Source organism: Haliotis asinina, chromosome 16 (genome assembly GCF_037392515.1).
Source record: "Haliotis asinina isolate JCU_RB_2024 chromosome 16, JCU_Hal_asi_v2, whole genome shotgun sequence".
Taxonomy (NCBI): domain Eukaryota; kingdom Metazoa; phylum Mollusca; class Gastropoda; order Lepetellida; family Haliotidae; genus Haliotis; species Haliotis asinina.
The window spans coordinates 35,189,290-35,204,429 of record NC_090295.1 but is presented as its reverse complement, the minus strand read 5'-3'; the positions used below and the strand labels follow the sequence as shown (position 1 = coordinate 35,204,429).

Below are 15,140 nucleotides of genomic sequence, written 5' to 3'. Positions count from 1 at the left end.
CAAGTCTACTCTCTCAATATCGGACACAGTCCTTGTAAATCCAACCAGACAGACAGACAGACAGACAGACAGACAGACAGACAGACAGCAAAAACAACAACAAGCGATAGACTCACTTTCTAGTATTGGACACGGTCCTTTTAAACCATCAACAACAACCCAACCCAATCCCCTATCACAATGCAGAGCACAAGGCACGTAAACACATTGCGTCATATGTTATAGGAAACGGCGCGGATTTTCTAGGAAATTGTACTACAGTGACAAATCATATCCTAAAGGGCATACATCAATGACATGTTACCAGCTGGTATATAAACATACTATGTACATGTGCCCACATCACGTGACCGAGTATTCCTGATAAATTGCCTGGAGATTCCAGGTCGACACTTGGCAGATATCTTCGACAACAACCGTCCACGATACAGACACAGCCATGCCTGAATACAGCGAAGGTAACCTTTAAACAGCTTGTCAACATACAAGTTCATAGTTATTGAACATTCAGGTTTACTTTCATTTGTTGTTTGCCTGTTGTTTGTTGTTGTTTTGCTGTCCTGGGAATGTTTGTAGGGTTATATATGTATTTATAATCTGTTATAATTTGAGGTGTCTTTATCTGGCATCTGTGGCGATAATTTTTATTCTTGTTTATCAAGCCATAATAAATAATTATATAATATAACCAACATATATCGCATATAAATCGCGAATTTTAGGTTGTTGCCTAGTGGTTGTCATACTTGAAACATTGATATTGATAATGAATAATTTATCATGATCACTAAATTTTTCTACATGAAAACGACATTTTATGTGAAAATAGATCTTGAATGTGCTGTGACTGTCTGAGAGGGAATGTGTAAATTGAGCCTTGCGGTCTTTGGTCTTTGTCGTATGTCGGAGATCACTGAATGCTTGTATACTGAGGAGAAGAAATAAAGGAACGTACAAATCATAATTGGTCCAGTATTCTCTATCAGGTATTTCGCACGTTTTGCATTGCACTGAGGGTGACTGTCTGGAAATAACTAGGTACGATTGAGTGATGTTCCCAGATTTGTTTCCCTCAGTATAGTTGAGCCAAGGCCGTGTTCCCCAGCTTAATGTTATCACCGTACCTCCCATACTTTAACAAAAGAATTCCAACATTCGTGCTACGCGATCTTAGCGCTAAGGTGACCGCAACTCCCATACCACAACATAGGCTTAAGGGTGTGTTAGCGTTAAGGTTGTTTTGTACGACGGCACTCTGGTCACGTTCATCACTAGAAGTGCCACTTCTGCATTTTAGAATGACGTTATTCCGAGGTTAGTGAATTTGGTCCCTGGGGCGGTGGGGTAGCCAAGTGATTAAAGCGTTCGCTCGTCACGCTTAACACCCGGGTTTGATTCCCAACATTGTTACAATGTGTGAAACCCATCCCCCAATGTGTTATTGCTGGAATTTTGCAAAAGCGACGTAAGCCAAATTCTTAATGCGAACGTTTGCGCACGTAACGCTATCGCCCTGAGTTAGCTTTCGTAACGCGTTTGTGACCTGTTCTTCGTTCACATGCAAGTAAAATTATTTCTGGGTCAGCGCTAACGATTTCCTATACCAGCTTCAAAGGAACGGGCGCCACGTTTAACGTCCACGGAAAAACGAAAGTACGTAAGACGCAGAATAATAGGTCTGTAATATGCACTGTACAAGGAAATACTGGGCTACCGACTATCTGGAATATATTTATGAGCCAGTTGTAAGCGCATGGAAAACGTAATGCGCAGAGAGGTCAGTTCCTACATACAGATCTGAAGTTTATTCAGTAGACAGGTCACCAGTCTATTATTCACGTTGACAAAGAGCGCCATGACAAGCCTCAAAGGAGAAAGGAGAAGGCATTTGGTCAATTCTCAGAAAAATGTTACTGAACGGTTGATTATTCGTTTATAGCTTGAGTGAGTGTAGTTTTACGCCGCGTTCAGCAATATTTCAGCAATATTACGGTCGTGGACACCAGAAATGGGCTGACGAGGGGAATCCAACCCGGGTGTGTAACGAAGACACTACGCTACCCCACAGCCCCGGAGATCTAGATAATAATACGTGGCATTTACTCATTGAGAAGGATAAAACGTATCTAGATATTCTGTTATACTCGTCTTCAGTCAGGTTTAAAGAACACAGATGGTGGATTCCTTTCTTACGTTTGATGCCTACATGCATATGTCTACTATAGCTGTGAATAAATAGCGCAGAACATCGCAAAAAAATAATAAACTTAATGTATTAAGGGCCTATAAATGTATTAAACAGAGATAGGCGATCTGTCCAATTCTGAATATACATGTCAGTCGTTGTTTTGTTGATAAACAGAAAATGTGGACGAGACTCTTTACCCTTTCTTATACCGTATATTTCCAAACCAAGAATAGTTTTTTACATCTGTTACCACTTATGTTTTCCACTGTCATCATAAAATCATTATGTAATAACGGTTTTGTACATTCAATATTGTTAACTAAATTTCATGACTTTCATGTGTAAATCTATAAACACGGTGTACGTACCTCTTTCACCACAAACCACTGAATTCGACATGGTACTCTTTACACCCAGAAATTAGATCAACTCGTCAACCAGCATCTGGTTTTCAATTGTCCTGCAATTAGCATAAGAAGTGTCCTATATTCACTGCCTGGTGTGAAATGTGAACGTTACGCAGTATCTTTCTGAAGAATACGTAATATCACAACCGGATATGAACTCTTAAGGCTACATCCGGTCGCCAGAGTGTCACAGCGCCACGCCGTGGGGTGCCTTGACATTGAGTACATCTAAAGCAATAACATGGAATTCGATAGGGGGGACGTCTGATTACACCATTTAGAACAATTTACAACATTACATCACTCTGTCCCAGCCTAATGTGAGAGGACAGCCCTTAATGAAGCAAGCTGTAGATGATCGCTGCGACCACTTATAGGAATAGGCTAACTGTACAGGACAAAATGAGTTAGGGACATTGGTATTTTCATGATTGATATTTTATCAGTGTATCAATGAATAAATAGATCTTTATCAAATGATTTCAAAATTTGCATATATTCCAAACTACTTTCGTCCAGTATAGATTCCGAACCGACACCTTTGATAGACCCTGGTTTTAAAGTTTGTGCAATAATGCTAACATTTTATATATGCACAGAAGGGTTCAAAGTCTCAAATTACATTTACTTGTTATGACTAACACTGTAATGCAAACATTTTATATATGCACAGAAGGGTTCAAAGTCTCTAATTACATTTACTTGTTATGACTAACACTGTAATGCAAACATTTTATATATGCACAGAAGGGTTCAAAGTCTCTAATTACATTTACTTGTTATGACTAACACTGTAATGCAAACATTTTATATATGCACAGAAGGGTTCAAAGTCTCTAATTACATTTACTTGTTATGACTAACACTGTAATGCAAACATTTTATATATGCACAGAAGGGTTCAAAGTCTCTAATTACATTTACTTGTTATGACTAACACTGTAATGCAAACATTTTATATATGCACAGAAGGGTTCAAAGTCTCTAATTACATTTACTTGTTATGACTAACAACATAATGCAAACATTTTATATATGCACAGAAGGGTTCAAAGTCTCTAATTACATTTACTTGTTATGACTAACACTGTAATGCAAACATTTTATATATGCACAGAAGGGTTCAAAGTCTCTAATTACATTTACTTGTTATGACTAACACTGTAATGCAAACATTTTATATATGCACAGAAGGGTTCAAAGTCTCTAATTACATTTACTTGTTATGACTAACACTGTAATGCAAACATGTTATATATGCACAGAAGGGTTCAAAGTCTCTAATTACATTTACTTGTTATGACTAACACTGTAGTGCAAACATGTTATATATGCACAGAAGGGTTCAAAGTCTCTAAATACATTTACTTGTTATGACTAACACTGTAATGCAAACATGTTATATATGCACAGAAGGGTTCAAAGTCTCTAATTACATTTACTTGTTATGACTAACACTGTAATGCAAACATGTTATATATGCACAGAAGGGTTCAAAGCCTCTAATTACATTTACTTGTTATGACTAACACTGTAATGCAAACATTTTATATATGCACAGAAGGGTTCAAAGTCTCTAATTACATTTACTTGTTATGACTAACACTGTAATGCAAACATTTTATATATGCACAGAAGGGTTGGAAGTCTCTAATTACACTTACATTTTCAATTTTTCACAAGTTCTCAATTCTTAATTTTATTTCTTTGTGAAAGTTAAACACGTGTGCGAAATTCTCTCTCGCTGAAAGCTCTCGGAAAACAGTTATGAATCCTGATGTGTTTGGTCCGCAAGGGGGCGCATGTTGATGGTGTTCATCAGACAATTATGTCTAAAGTAGTATTGATAGTGTGAGTCTTACCGATCTGTAATCTGCATCTGATTTTTTAACAAAAGACCATAATTAATTATTCCGATGCTCGAGTAATCAGTGTTTACAAGTAACAATTAGTCCCCTGTGCTGCTATGCTTTAAATCTTTTTCGTGTACAGCTAACCGCGATATCGGCGTTCGAATTGGCTTACAGCAACCAATACTTGGTCCACTTAGGTCGCTGACTTTTTTACCCATGCCACCCCAATCACTTAGATCGATGCTCATGATGTTGATCACTGGAATGTCTGCTCCAGTGTCGATTATTTACAGGCCTCTTCTTTAAGTGGCATTTTAGAAGTTGGTATGATGAGGATGAACACTTTTGTGGCTAGACAACTTCTTTCTTGCAATGGATGCGGTGTAGATTTACAGGTCGCCGCCATATAGATAGACTATTGCTGAATGCGGTACAGACCTGTAACACAAGCAAAAAAACGGGGTCATAACACACAGATCACTTTGGATTCAAACCCAAGACTAGCTTGGTGGGTACACGTGTATCACGTTCAAACAGGACGTCTATCCCCTCACTCACTCACTCACTCACTCATTACAGCCATTACTGGTGACCGATACCCTCCGCCCACGACCTCCCAAACTCTGATTCACAATATCTACAAGGCACATTTATGATGATGTTGATCACTGGACGGTGTGGTCCAAACACTATTATTGACAGAGCACAGCCATATTGCTAGAATATTGCGGCATAAAACTAAACATACTCTCCCAGTCACTGTTGTAACGAAACGTTAGGTGACTACACTGTGCATACTTTCTAAATCTGGGCCCCGATGCACAAAGCGAGCTTAACACAACATTGTAACCAGAATTCGGTTATCAGTATGTACTGAGAAAAGACGTCAACTGTATTCTCGCTTCCATGCCAACAGTACTGGTTGTTAGACTCACGCTACCAGTACTATTTACAAGTACTTTCCGATAACGGTGGTATTGTTAAGGTCGCCAGCATGTTTTTTGACATGTGTTATATATTAGTCCGCACCCTCTTATCTTTCTATATTTGTTACTAGATATGGGGTCAGTGTTAGGCGGAACCCAGTTCTTGCAGGCGTTAACGAGACGCTAGGCTTCTATATTGAGCCGTTTGGTTTTCAGGTCAAGGTTATTGGGCGATATTTTAAAAAAAATAGCAATGCCAAGTACTTATTGCTGAATGAAAAGTGACTGTTACTTTTATTTATGTATACTCTTTACGGTTTTCTCTTGTATTACTCAGGGTGGTGGGGTAGCCTAGTGGTTAAAGCGTCACGCTGAAGTCACAGGTTCTATTCCCTTCATGGACACAATGTGTGAAACTCATTTCCAGTGTACCCCGCCGTGATATTGCTGGAATATTGTTAAAAGCGGCGTAAAACCATACTCACTCATTCACTCACGTGATACTGACTGATCGAGTGAGTGAGTACGGTTTTACGCCGCTTTTAGAAATATTCTATAGATATTACGGCGGCGGTAACACCAGGAATGGGCTTCACACATTGTACCCGTTCTCGGGACTGACATTCAGGCCCCGATTTCTCGAAACAAACTTAAGTTTTCTAACTGACTTTGACAATTTGAATCAGCTGAAATTTTCTCATCTGCAGTTTTAAAATAAACATGCCCCAACAACTTAAGCAATATGTTCACAAAACTCAATCTGTCTACTATTCTTGAGTTTGATATCAATTTCAGTACATTCTAGGAAAAGTATTTTCTCAAATTTGAGTAAAAACTCTAACTTAAGTCAAAACTCAGACTTAACTTTGTTTCGAGAAATCGAGGCCAGGTCTTCGGCGTGACGAACTCTACCACTAGGCTACCCTTTGTCTCTAACAAACAATGCTTTCGCAACTCTTTTCTCGTTGGTAATAATTGTCTCCCGAAACGCACATCTACCTCTAAAACAGCTACTTCTCAGATATGTACCTGACCTTGCGAGCATAATGGTTGCATGGGTAGTTTCTCCTCTGGCCGTTGCCTGAAGTTCCTTTCACCTATCTAGAAAACATTTAAATATGCATGCAGATAGCTTAGGTTATCGTGGACGACATTTCAATTTGTGCACTTTATATTCAGGTGAGAAAGAATACCGCCAGTATTTCTTTTTAACATTTTGGCAGGATGGTCCATAAAGCACTGAATTATGACAAGCGGCTTATATATGTATTATCAGTCTGAGTCTTGTGTTTTTCCAATTGACCCCGTGGGTCCAATATTGGTTTCTACAGCAATCAAAACTCTCATCTCCTGACTTCAAGGACAATTTCCTATCGTCATATATCACAAGACCTAAGCTGTTTGTTGTTTGACGAATTCTTGTTAGTCAGTGACTCAGTGAAATGGGCATCACGCGTAGTACCCATATGGGGAATCGAACCCGTCCCTTCAGCGAGAGGAGTGAACGCTTTAAGCACTAGATTACCCGACTGCCACGAACATATTCCAAAATATTCTCGATTTTGGTGTTCCGATTAACTGAAATACTCGAAGAATGGTCGCAGCCACTAAACGATTTTAATGGATCAAGTTGCATCCTGTTATATTTGTCTGCAATAACAACCTGAATTGGAAAATCTAAAACAATATTACGCTAACCAGTTTTTTCGATGATTGATCGGTTGTAATGACCCAATCAACAATTATGAGATTTTAACCAATTTTCCCGACACAAATTCCAACCTGGATTCTCCGTTCTTTTCAGAATTATCAGTTGAATTAATGTTAAATGTGGCGTCTGGGATCACTGAAGTCCAAATCATCTCAATGTATTGTTAGAGAGAATCAAGGCACCATACGACCAGGCAATACACTGTAAAGGTTCATTTCCGGGTGGCATTTAGAGTGAATGAGTGGGAGTTTACGCCCCTTTTAACAATATTATGCATATGCATATACATACTTTTATTCCTCCGAGAGAGGGTTTGGTTCATAAGTAAGACGAGGTTAAGGTATTTATACAATAGACACTGGCATAAGTGCTTGCTTTACCTGGGGACTTCAATTTAAGAGTGTCTATCTTATCCAGACTCGGTCATCAGAATGGTATATTTGATCTCTTCTAAAAGGCATTGTGTATATCAGAATTATCCTTGTAAATAATATTTGTCCATGGAGATTGTGGGTTTCTAGCTCGCTCTGATGGTTGTATGTGGCGATGTTAAACGCGATGTTAAAAACACATTTTTTTAAAAAAAATAGAAGTCTTGCAATATTTGATCGTCAGCTAAGTAACACCCCACCTAATTAAGCAAATACAGAAAGCTACGTTTATGACGAGTGGGTGAGTAAGTCAGTATGGTTTTAAGCCGATTTTGGCAATATTCCAGCAATATCATGGCGGGGGGCACCAGAAATGGAATCCACACATTGTACCCATTTGGGGAACCGAACCCGGTGACAAGCCAACGCTTTAACTACTTGGCTATCCGACCGCCTCGCTAATAACGAACTGATGGATGTAACGAACCTTTTGTTCCTGGACCTTTGCTGTATATTTTTGTCAGACTCGAATACCGTTATTACTGTTATAACGAACTGATGGATGTAACGAACCTTTTGTTCCTGGACCTTTGCTGTATATTTTTGTCAGACTCGAATACCGTTATTACTGTTATAACGAACTGATGGATGTAACGAACCTTTTGTTCCTGGACCTTTGCTGTATATTTTTGTCAGACTCGAATACTGTTATAACGAACTACCATCAGTAGCCATTGTGGCCATTTCAAATTTAATTTTATTTTCACTGAGTTCCAGTGAAAGTTTGACAACACCATACTGATGTCCGTGGTAGTAATTGTTTCATGTCTGGAACAGACGCTGATGATACAGTTGATTTACACTCACTCACTGACTCGCTCAAACTCACTTACTCACAAACTACTCACTCACCCATCGAAATCCACTCACTCACACAAACCCACTCACTCACCCAAACCCACAGACTCACTCAGAAAAACCTACACTCACTCACAGCTAATTAACTCACTCACTAACTCACATTTTAGTACCTCGTGTGCACAATACAAAACAAATTTAATAAATTCTTCTACTCATGTCCCCTCAGCGTTTCCGTAGAGCAGCATGTCAGTGCCAGCGCTGTTTTAATGAGAGCGGTTATCGTAGATGTTTAACCGAAGTGAAAAACTGTTTCAACTCATATCACCACATTACTTGATCGTAACTATCCACGTACCGCGTTTTGTTCCAGAACAACTTCAAAAGATCCTGAAGGCTTGTCATGAGATGAAGGAAATGGCGTACTGCCCCTACAGCAAATTCCCAGTCGGCGCAGCCCTGCTAACAGAAGACGGAACTATGTTCACAGGTAGATCAGCGTTATCGCCCTTCCTAGGCAGGCTAGCGGACGACATTCTGTTACTCGAATGTTAATGGGATCATACTGAGTGAGTGAGTTTGGTTTTACGCTGCTTTTAGCAGCATTCCAGCGATATGACGGCGGGGGACACCAGAAAATGGGCCTCACACATTGTACCCATTTGGGGAATCGAACCCGGGTCTTCGGCGTGACGAGCGAACGCTTTAACCACTAGGCTACCCCACCGCCCCCAATGGGATCATGTTCAGCACTTGCCGACTTCCGAGCTTGCAGGGTGAACCGATCCGACAAGAGAAAAAAGGGAACGGACGCCCGAAATTTAATATATACTGAAGAGCAAAAAAGATGGAACAGTGGGGTTTTTTATGTCCAGTTTAAAAAACAAAACAAAAAGACAGACATAAACATCAACGTTCATTTCATTCTTTCGAAATTTGGGTAGCTATAGGGCGATCAAAAACGCTTCGGGCACTTTGTTTAGTATTTAGAGAGGAACTACACATCTGGACATACGTTGAACGTGCCTCTGTATAAATGTAAATGTAAATGTAAAATAATGTAATATACATTTGAGGAATATTAAAAAATTAGTGAATGCCAGAAATATTTCATTCAGTCGCTACTACAGCTTATGGCGATTCTAGTTGATTGTCAGGAGAACCAGTGAACTGGTTGAACTGGTTCCTGGCTCTCTCTGCGCGGCAGTTCTAAGGAGTCATTATCAAGACGGAACCTAGACAAAAGCCTTGTCTCTCAATATGTATAATTTTGACTGTAACAAGCAAACCTATTACATTGAAAAGGAGTCCACGACAGACCAGATATTCCGACCAGGGGAGATTGAGACTTGACTCGTCTAAGGCTTTAGCACTGCAGGGAGGACTAGAGAAACACCCCAGATGACATGTCAAGCCAGCAGGGAACGTGAACACGTTAATTTCGTTCATCTTACTGGACTCAGTATTATGTCATGTTATTTTGTGTGTCCAGGTTGTAACGTTGAAAACGCATCATATGGTCTGTCGATTTGCGCCGAGAGGACAGCCATTGTCAAGGCCGTTTCAGAAGGTCACCGGAGGTTCACAGCCATTGCCATTGCAAGGTAAAACAGTGAGTGAGTTTAGTTTTACGCCGCACTCAGCAATATTCCAGCTATATGGCGGCGGTCTGTAAATAATCGGGTCTGGACTAGACAATCCAGTGATCAACAACATGAGCATCGATCTGCGCAATTGGGAACCGATGACGTGTTAACCAAGTCAGCGAGCCTGACCACCCGATCCCGTTAGTCGCCTCTTACGACAAGCTGAGTCGCCTTTTATGGCAAGCATGGGTTGCTGAAGGCCTATTCTACCCCGGGACCTTCACGGGTTAAAACAGTGAGAAGATATTAAAACTGGAAACTAATTTCCTTAAAACTGTGATTAGTTGGCAACGGAGTCACAGCTAACACGGTGACACATTAGGAAGAAGTTAATAATTTCATATTAGACAATAGGCAATGGCAGCTATAAGTACTCACGGAAACAGAAATAAAATGGTTTGGGGCGTTTGAACACTACCAAAGTGTGATTGTTAAATATTACATTGCTGTTTGTTGTTGTTGTTGTTGTTGATGTTGTTGTTGTTGTTGTTTGTTTGTTTGTTTGGGTTTTTTTGTTTTGTTTTTGTTTTTCGTTTTTTGCGGGGGTGGATGGGGTGGCGTTTTGGGTGGATGGAGGGGGGCGTAACTATTGTTTTTAACCTTTTTTTCTAAATAACCCGAAATAGATGAGGTGGTGCTAGCTGTAGGTTGCAAATAAGACACACTCTCCATAGGTACGAATACATGAAATATTCTATGAACATCGTAGTGTACCATTCATCTTGACTTTTTCAATACATTTTTCATGCTTGTTCACGGGATAGGTATTTATTGAACCTATTGAACCACATTTAATAATCTCGTTGGAAAAACCATACCTCTTGTTTGTCTAAAGTACCTATTCAAATGAAATAAGAAACAAATAAAAGCCCCAAACTATCTTGTTTCAATTTCCATGAGTACTTTAGTTGGGTACTCAGCAGCTCAGAAAAATGACAAAATATAGGTTAGTTGGTTTGTTTGTTGTTACCGCCGCACTCAGCAATATTTCAGCTTTATGGCAGCGAGAACCTAAGAATTGGGTGTACGCCTGTAAAGTGAGTGAGTTAGTTTAGTTTTACGCTGCACACAGCAATATTCAAGCTACATCGCGCAAATCTGTAAATAACCGAGTTTGGAGAAGACAGTCCAGTGATCAACAGCATGAGCATCAATCTACGCAATGGGAACCGATGACATGAGCCAACCAAGTCAGCCAGCCTGACCACCGATCCCATTAGTTGTCTCTTACGACAAGCATGTAACCTGAATCTGCACGAGTACATCTGTAAATGGGCAGTGAGACGGTCTTATGTGGTGAAAGCGTTCGCTCGACACTCCGAAAACCCGGGTTGTATTCCTTACATGAGTAAAATGTGTGAAAAGTATATCTGGCTGATAATAATGGAAATGCGGCGTAAAACAGACCTCAGTCACTCATTTCTACAGTGACATCCAAACTGTATCTTAGTGGTCTTTAAGTAACCGAGCTTGCACCGCATGAGCTTCAATCTACGGAACTGGGATGTGTCAGTCAAGTCAACGAACCTGGCCACCCAATCCTGTGCGCGGCCGTTTACGATAAGAACCGATTACTGGTTGCTTGGATTGTGAACAGCAGCTGTTTCTGGTCAGACTGGATTGTTGACAGTGAGTGAGTATGGTTTTACGCCGCATTAGCAATATTCCAGCAATATCACTGCCGGGGACACCAGATATGGGCTTCACATACTGTACCTTTGGAAACAAAAGACAGTTAGCATTCTGGTGTGGAAATATATGTCGGTTTTAAGTACATTAACATTAATATCCAAATAAGAAGTGACGATGAACGTAACCTGTAGCATTTTCCAGTTCTACTTACAGACCATCAGAGTCAAAATCTCCCCCAATGAATTGCACTCTAACTCTAAAACTGATAACTGACTCACACAACGCCCAAGTAAATTGGAACACAGGCAAACTGTAGCGCAAATGGAATTACGCAGCGTAGAGAATAGGACCAGTCTTCATATATGCCAGCGAAACGGCAAAGCACCTCCATCGCTTCCGTTCAAAAAATATTTTTCTTGTCAAAATAAAATATGATGTACCACAAGTTGCGCTTAAAATGTTGAATAAAACATACTTCACGCGAGTAATTATTAAATATGGGGTTGGAAATCTCAGAGCACAACCTACTGAGGAAATGGGAGTGTACCTTTGATGGTGGCGATATTTTTTTTTTACTTGAAAAATAGATTTTGAAACGAAGCGAGGGAAGTGCGTTGCCAACCTTTGCTCGCTTCGCTCGCATATATGAAGACTGGTCTTTTTCTCTACGTTGCGTAATCCCATTTGCGCTACAGTTTGCCTGTGATACTACAAGATTTGTGACAAGTAGTAGGAACAGCTCAAGTAACAGCCAGGTAAGCGAGAGTCACGTGCGATGCTGATTTCATCGGTAGGGAACCGGATGGTGAGATTTTGACTCAGATGGAGTGTATGACATACTGATATTTGCATAGTGATGATTAATAACGTATTGATATTAATTCAGTCCTCGTCTCGTTCACAGTGACATGAAAGACATGATTGTGCCTTGTGGTGTTTGTCGACAGTCCCTGGCCGAGGTGAGTGTTATCAGTATCATCTCTGGGCAGGCTTGGAAGTGAGCCATTCCACACGAGGCTTGCACTGGGCTCTTTTGCCGAACCGTACTATTTTACCTGCATGAAAATAGTAGTGTGGAGGAGAGCCTTGAGGTGTTTACACAAAATCTGAGGTGTTTACAGAAAATCTTAATCTTTGTCCGAAAGTGCATTTGAAGAAAATGTTAGGTGTATGTGGATTTTGTCATTTAGGGTAGGTTGAGGATATGACCAGAGATCATATTCTACATTGCCTCTAAGAGAAAACAACGTTTGAGCACTAACCCCTCTTTGTCTTTTATCAGTGTTATTATTCTTGTTTCTGTTACAATAATCAGTGTGATTGACATGGTAACTGTCAATACTTTTCAGGTGATGAACTATTTCCATTTGTTTCAGTTTGGTGTGGACTGGGATATGTATATGACGAAACCGGATATGACGTACAAAGTAATGAAAGTTAAGGAGTTACTTCCCTTAGCTTTTGTTCCTACCGACCTTCAAAGCGAGAGAGTTCCTGCAAGAAACACAGCTGGTCATTCTTAAAGAACTGTTATCTTTAAGTGTGTGACCTTGTGTCCTTAAGTGAAGCAATATGGTGGCATATATTATCATTTGTGGTATATTTCCGATTTGTGCTCTTCTCTATAGGTGTATCAGACGCTTATCATTCAGTCTCGGGCGGTGGGGTCGTGGTCAAAGCGCTCGCTAGTCACTCCTAACATGGGTAAAATGGGTGAAGTCCATTTCTGATGTCCCCCGCGGTGAAATTGTCAGAATATGCGAAAAGTGGCGTAGAGCTAAACTCACTCACTCATTCAGTCTCCGTCACGATCAGGCCTGACCTTGAACTAGCACTGAGTGAACATAGATCAATGTGATTTAGCAGCGTACCCTTTAATGTCTTGGCAATTTTGTTTTCCCAAATTCTTTGCTAAAGAACACGCCATACAACACTAATGCACTCCAGTACACCCTTTTGGTACAGATGTCATGGGGCTCGAAAACGACCCGATGTATAACCTGTCAAAAACTAAAATAATACATATTCTGCCGCATTCGAATCTATCCGGTTATGTTATACAAACAGAAAATATAATACGCTTGTTTGAATGTTTCGTTCACTCGTACCGAGAGTCAAAAAGTCTCTACTCTGATTGGATGACTAGAATGTTCATCTTGCAAGGGGGCGGTGGGGTAGCCTAGTGGTTAAAGCGTCCGTTCGTCACGACGCAGATCCGGGTTCGATTCCCGACGAAAGGTACAATATGTGAAGCCCATTTCCGGTGTCACCCGCCGTATTGCTGGAATATTGTTGAAAGCGACGTAAAACCACACTCACTCATTCACTCACTCACTCATCTGGCATTAATTTATTTATTGAAGTCTGTCAATGTATTACTTAGAGTGAATAAGGCAGTATTTCAACAACAACACGACTATGTTATGTTGACGAGAAAAATCGAATTATCCAAGTTCCGAGACAACGAACAAAGTTCCTTGATTATGAAAGATTATGAAAGATTGGTTCCTGTAATGTAGCTTTAGTTCATTCTACGTTTCAACTCCAATGTATGACTCCCACAGCTGTACATCAAGTAGCATGCATATATCATAGAATATGGTATATAATATTTTATTCATGTGTGAATCCCGGAAACGTTCCAGTATAGAATCGTGGGACTAGGAGTTCATTACAGGTAGCACTGCGAGGGTTCTGGTTCATACAGAGCCAAATTCCGATGTATGGGCGTTTGGCAAATGTCTAAGATTCGAATCAACCGCTAGCAGCTTTGTATGGAATCCATGACATTGGAGGCATAAATCGAGTTTACACCAAGTGTGGTAGGTGCTTACTGTAGGTAACGTGTTTCCGTGACTTCCAAGACTTCTGTCCTGAATATTCTACTCTGCTCATGTACTGTGGAGACACCTTGTTTATCATAATCAGAATATATAGGATGAAACTGTGCATGCATGGTTTCAAAAATGTGTAAAACAGGGAGACGGGTGTTGTTCATATATATATGTGTTGATTAAACATTTTTTGGGAAAATTGCCTTTTGTACGTTTGATTTGTTCCCCATTAAAGAAGATATACGTGATGACGCCTGTCATCGAAGATTTCTTGTGTACTTTCTTATTGCTATTAAGGGGCGGTGGGGTAGCAGGTGTTTAAAGTATTCACTCCTCACGCCGAAGACCCGGGTTCGATTGCCCGCATGGGTGCAATATGTGAACCCTATGTCTAGTGTCCCCCGCTATGATATCGCTGGAATACTGCTAAAAGCATCATAAAACCACACTCATTCACTGACACACTCACTCACCAACTCGCTCAAACAGTCAGTCAGTCAGTTAAATCTAGCCCATCTCAGGAAATCCAAGGCGAAAACAGTTTAGCAAACAAGTTTAACAATGGGTTGTAGTATCTACAGTTCCACCTGGAATATTTCTACGTTAAATAAAGATATACAAGTGAACAATACGAACCGTGGCACACACATTTTTATCAGCAGTTGTTCGTATGCAGCTGATTAAAATCAACACTGTTCAGACTTTCCCTGCATG

At 40.3% G+C, this 15,140-nt stretch overlaps 1 protein-coding gene across 1 annotated transcript; it reads left to right on the top strand.

Moving 5' to 3' along the window:
- Positions 1–270: 270 nt before the first annotated feature.
- Positions 271–14,695, top strand: LOC137268362 (cytidine deaminase-like). Its single transcript, XM_067802919.1, has 5 exons — positions 271–458; positions 8,688–8,804; positions 9,807–9,918; positions 12,497–12,551; positions 12,969–14,695. The coding sequence occupies exons 1-5, from the start codon at positions 440–442 to the stop codon at positions 13,113–13,115; spliced, it is 450 nt and encodes a 149-aa protein (XP_067659020.1). The 5' UTR covers positions 271–439; the 3' UTR covers positions 13,116–14,695.
- The last annotated feature ends 445 nt before the right edge of the window (positions 14,696–15,140 follow it).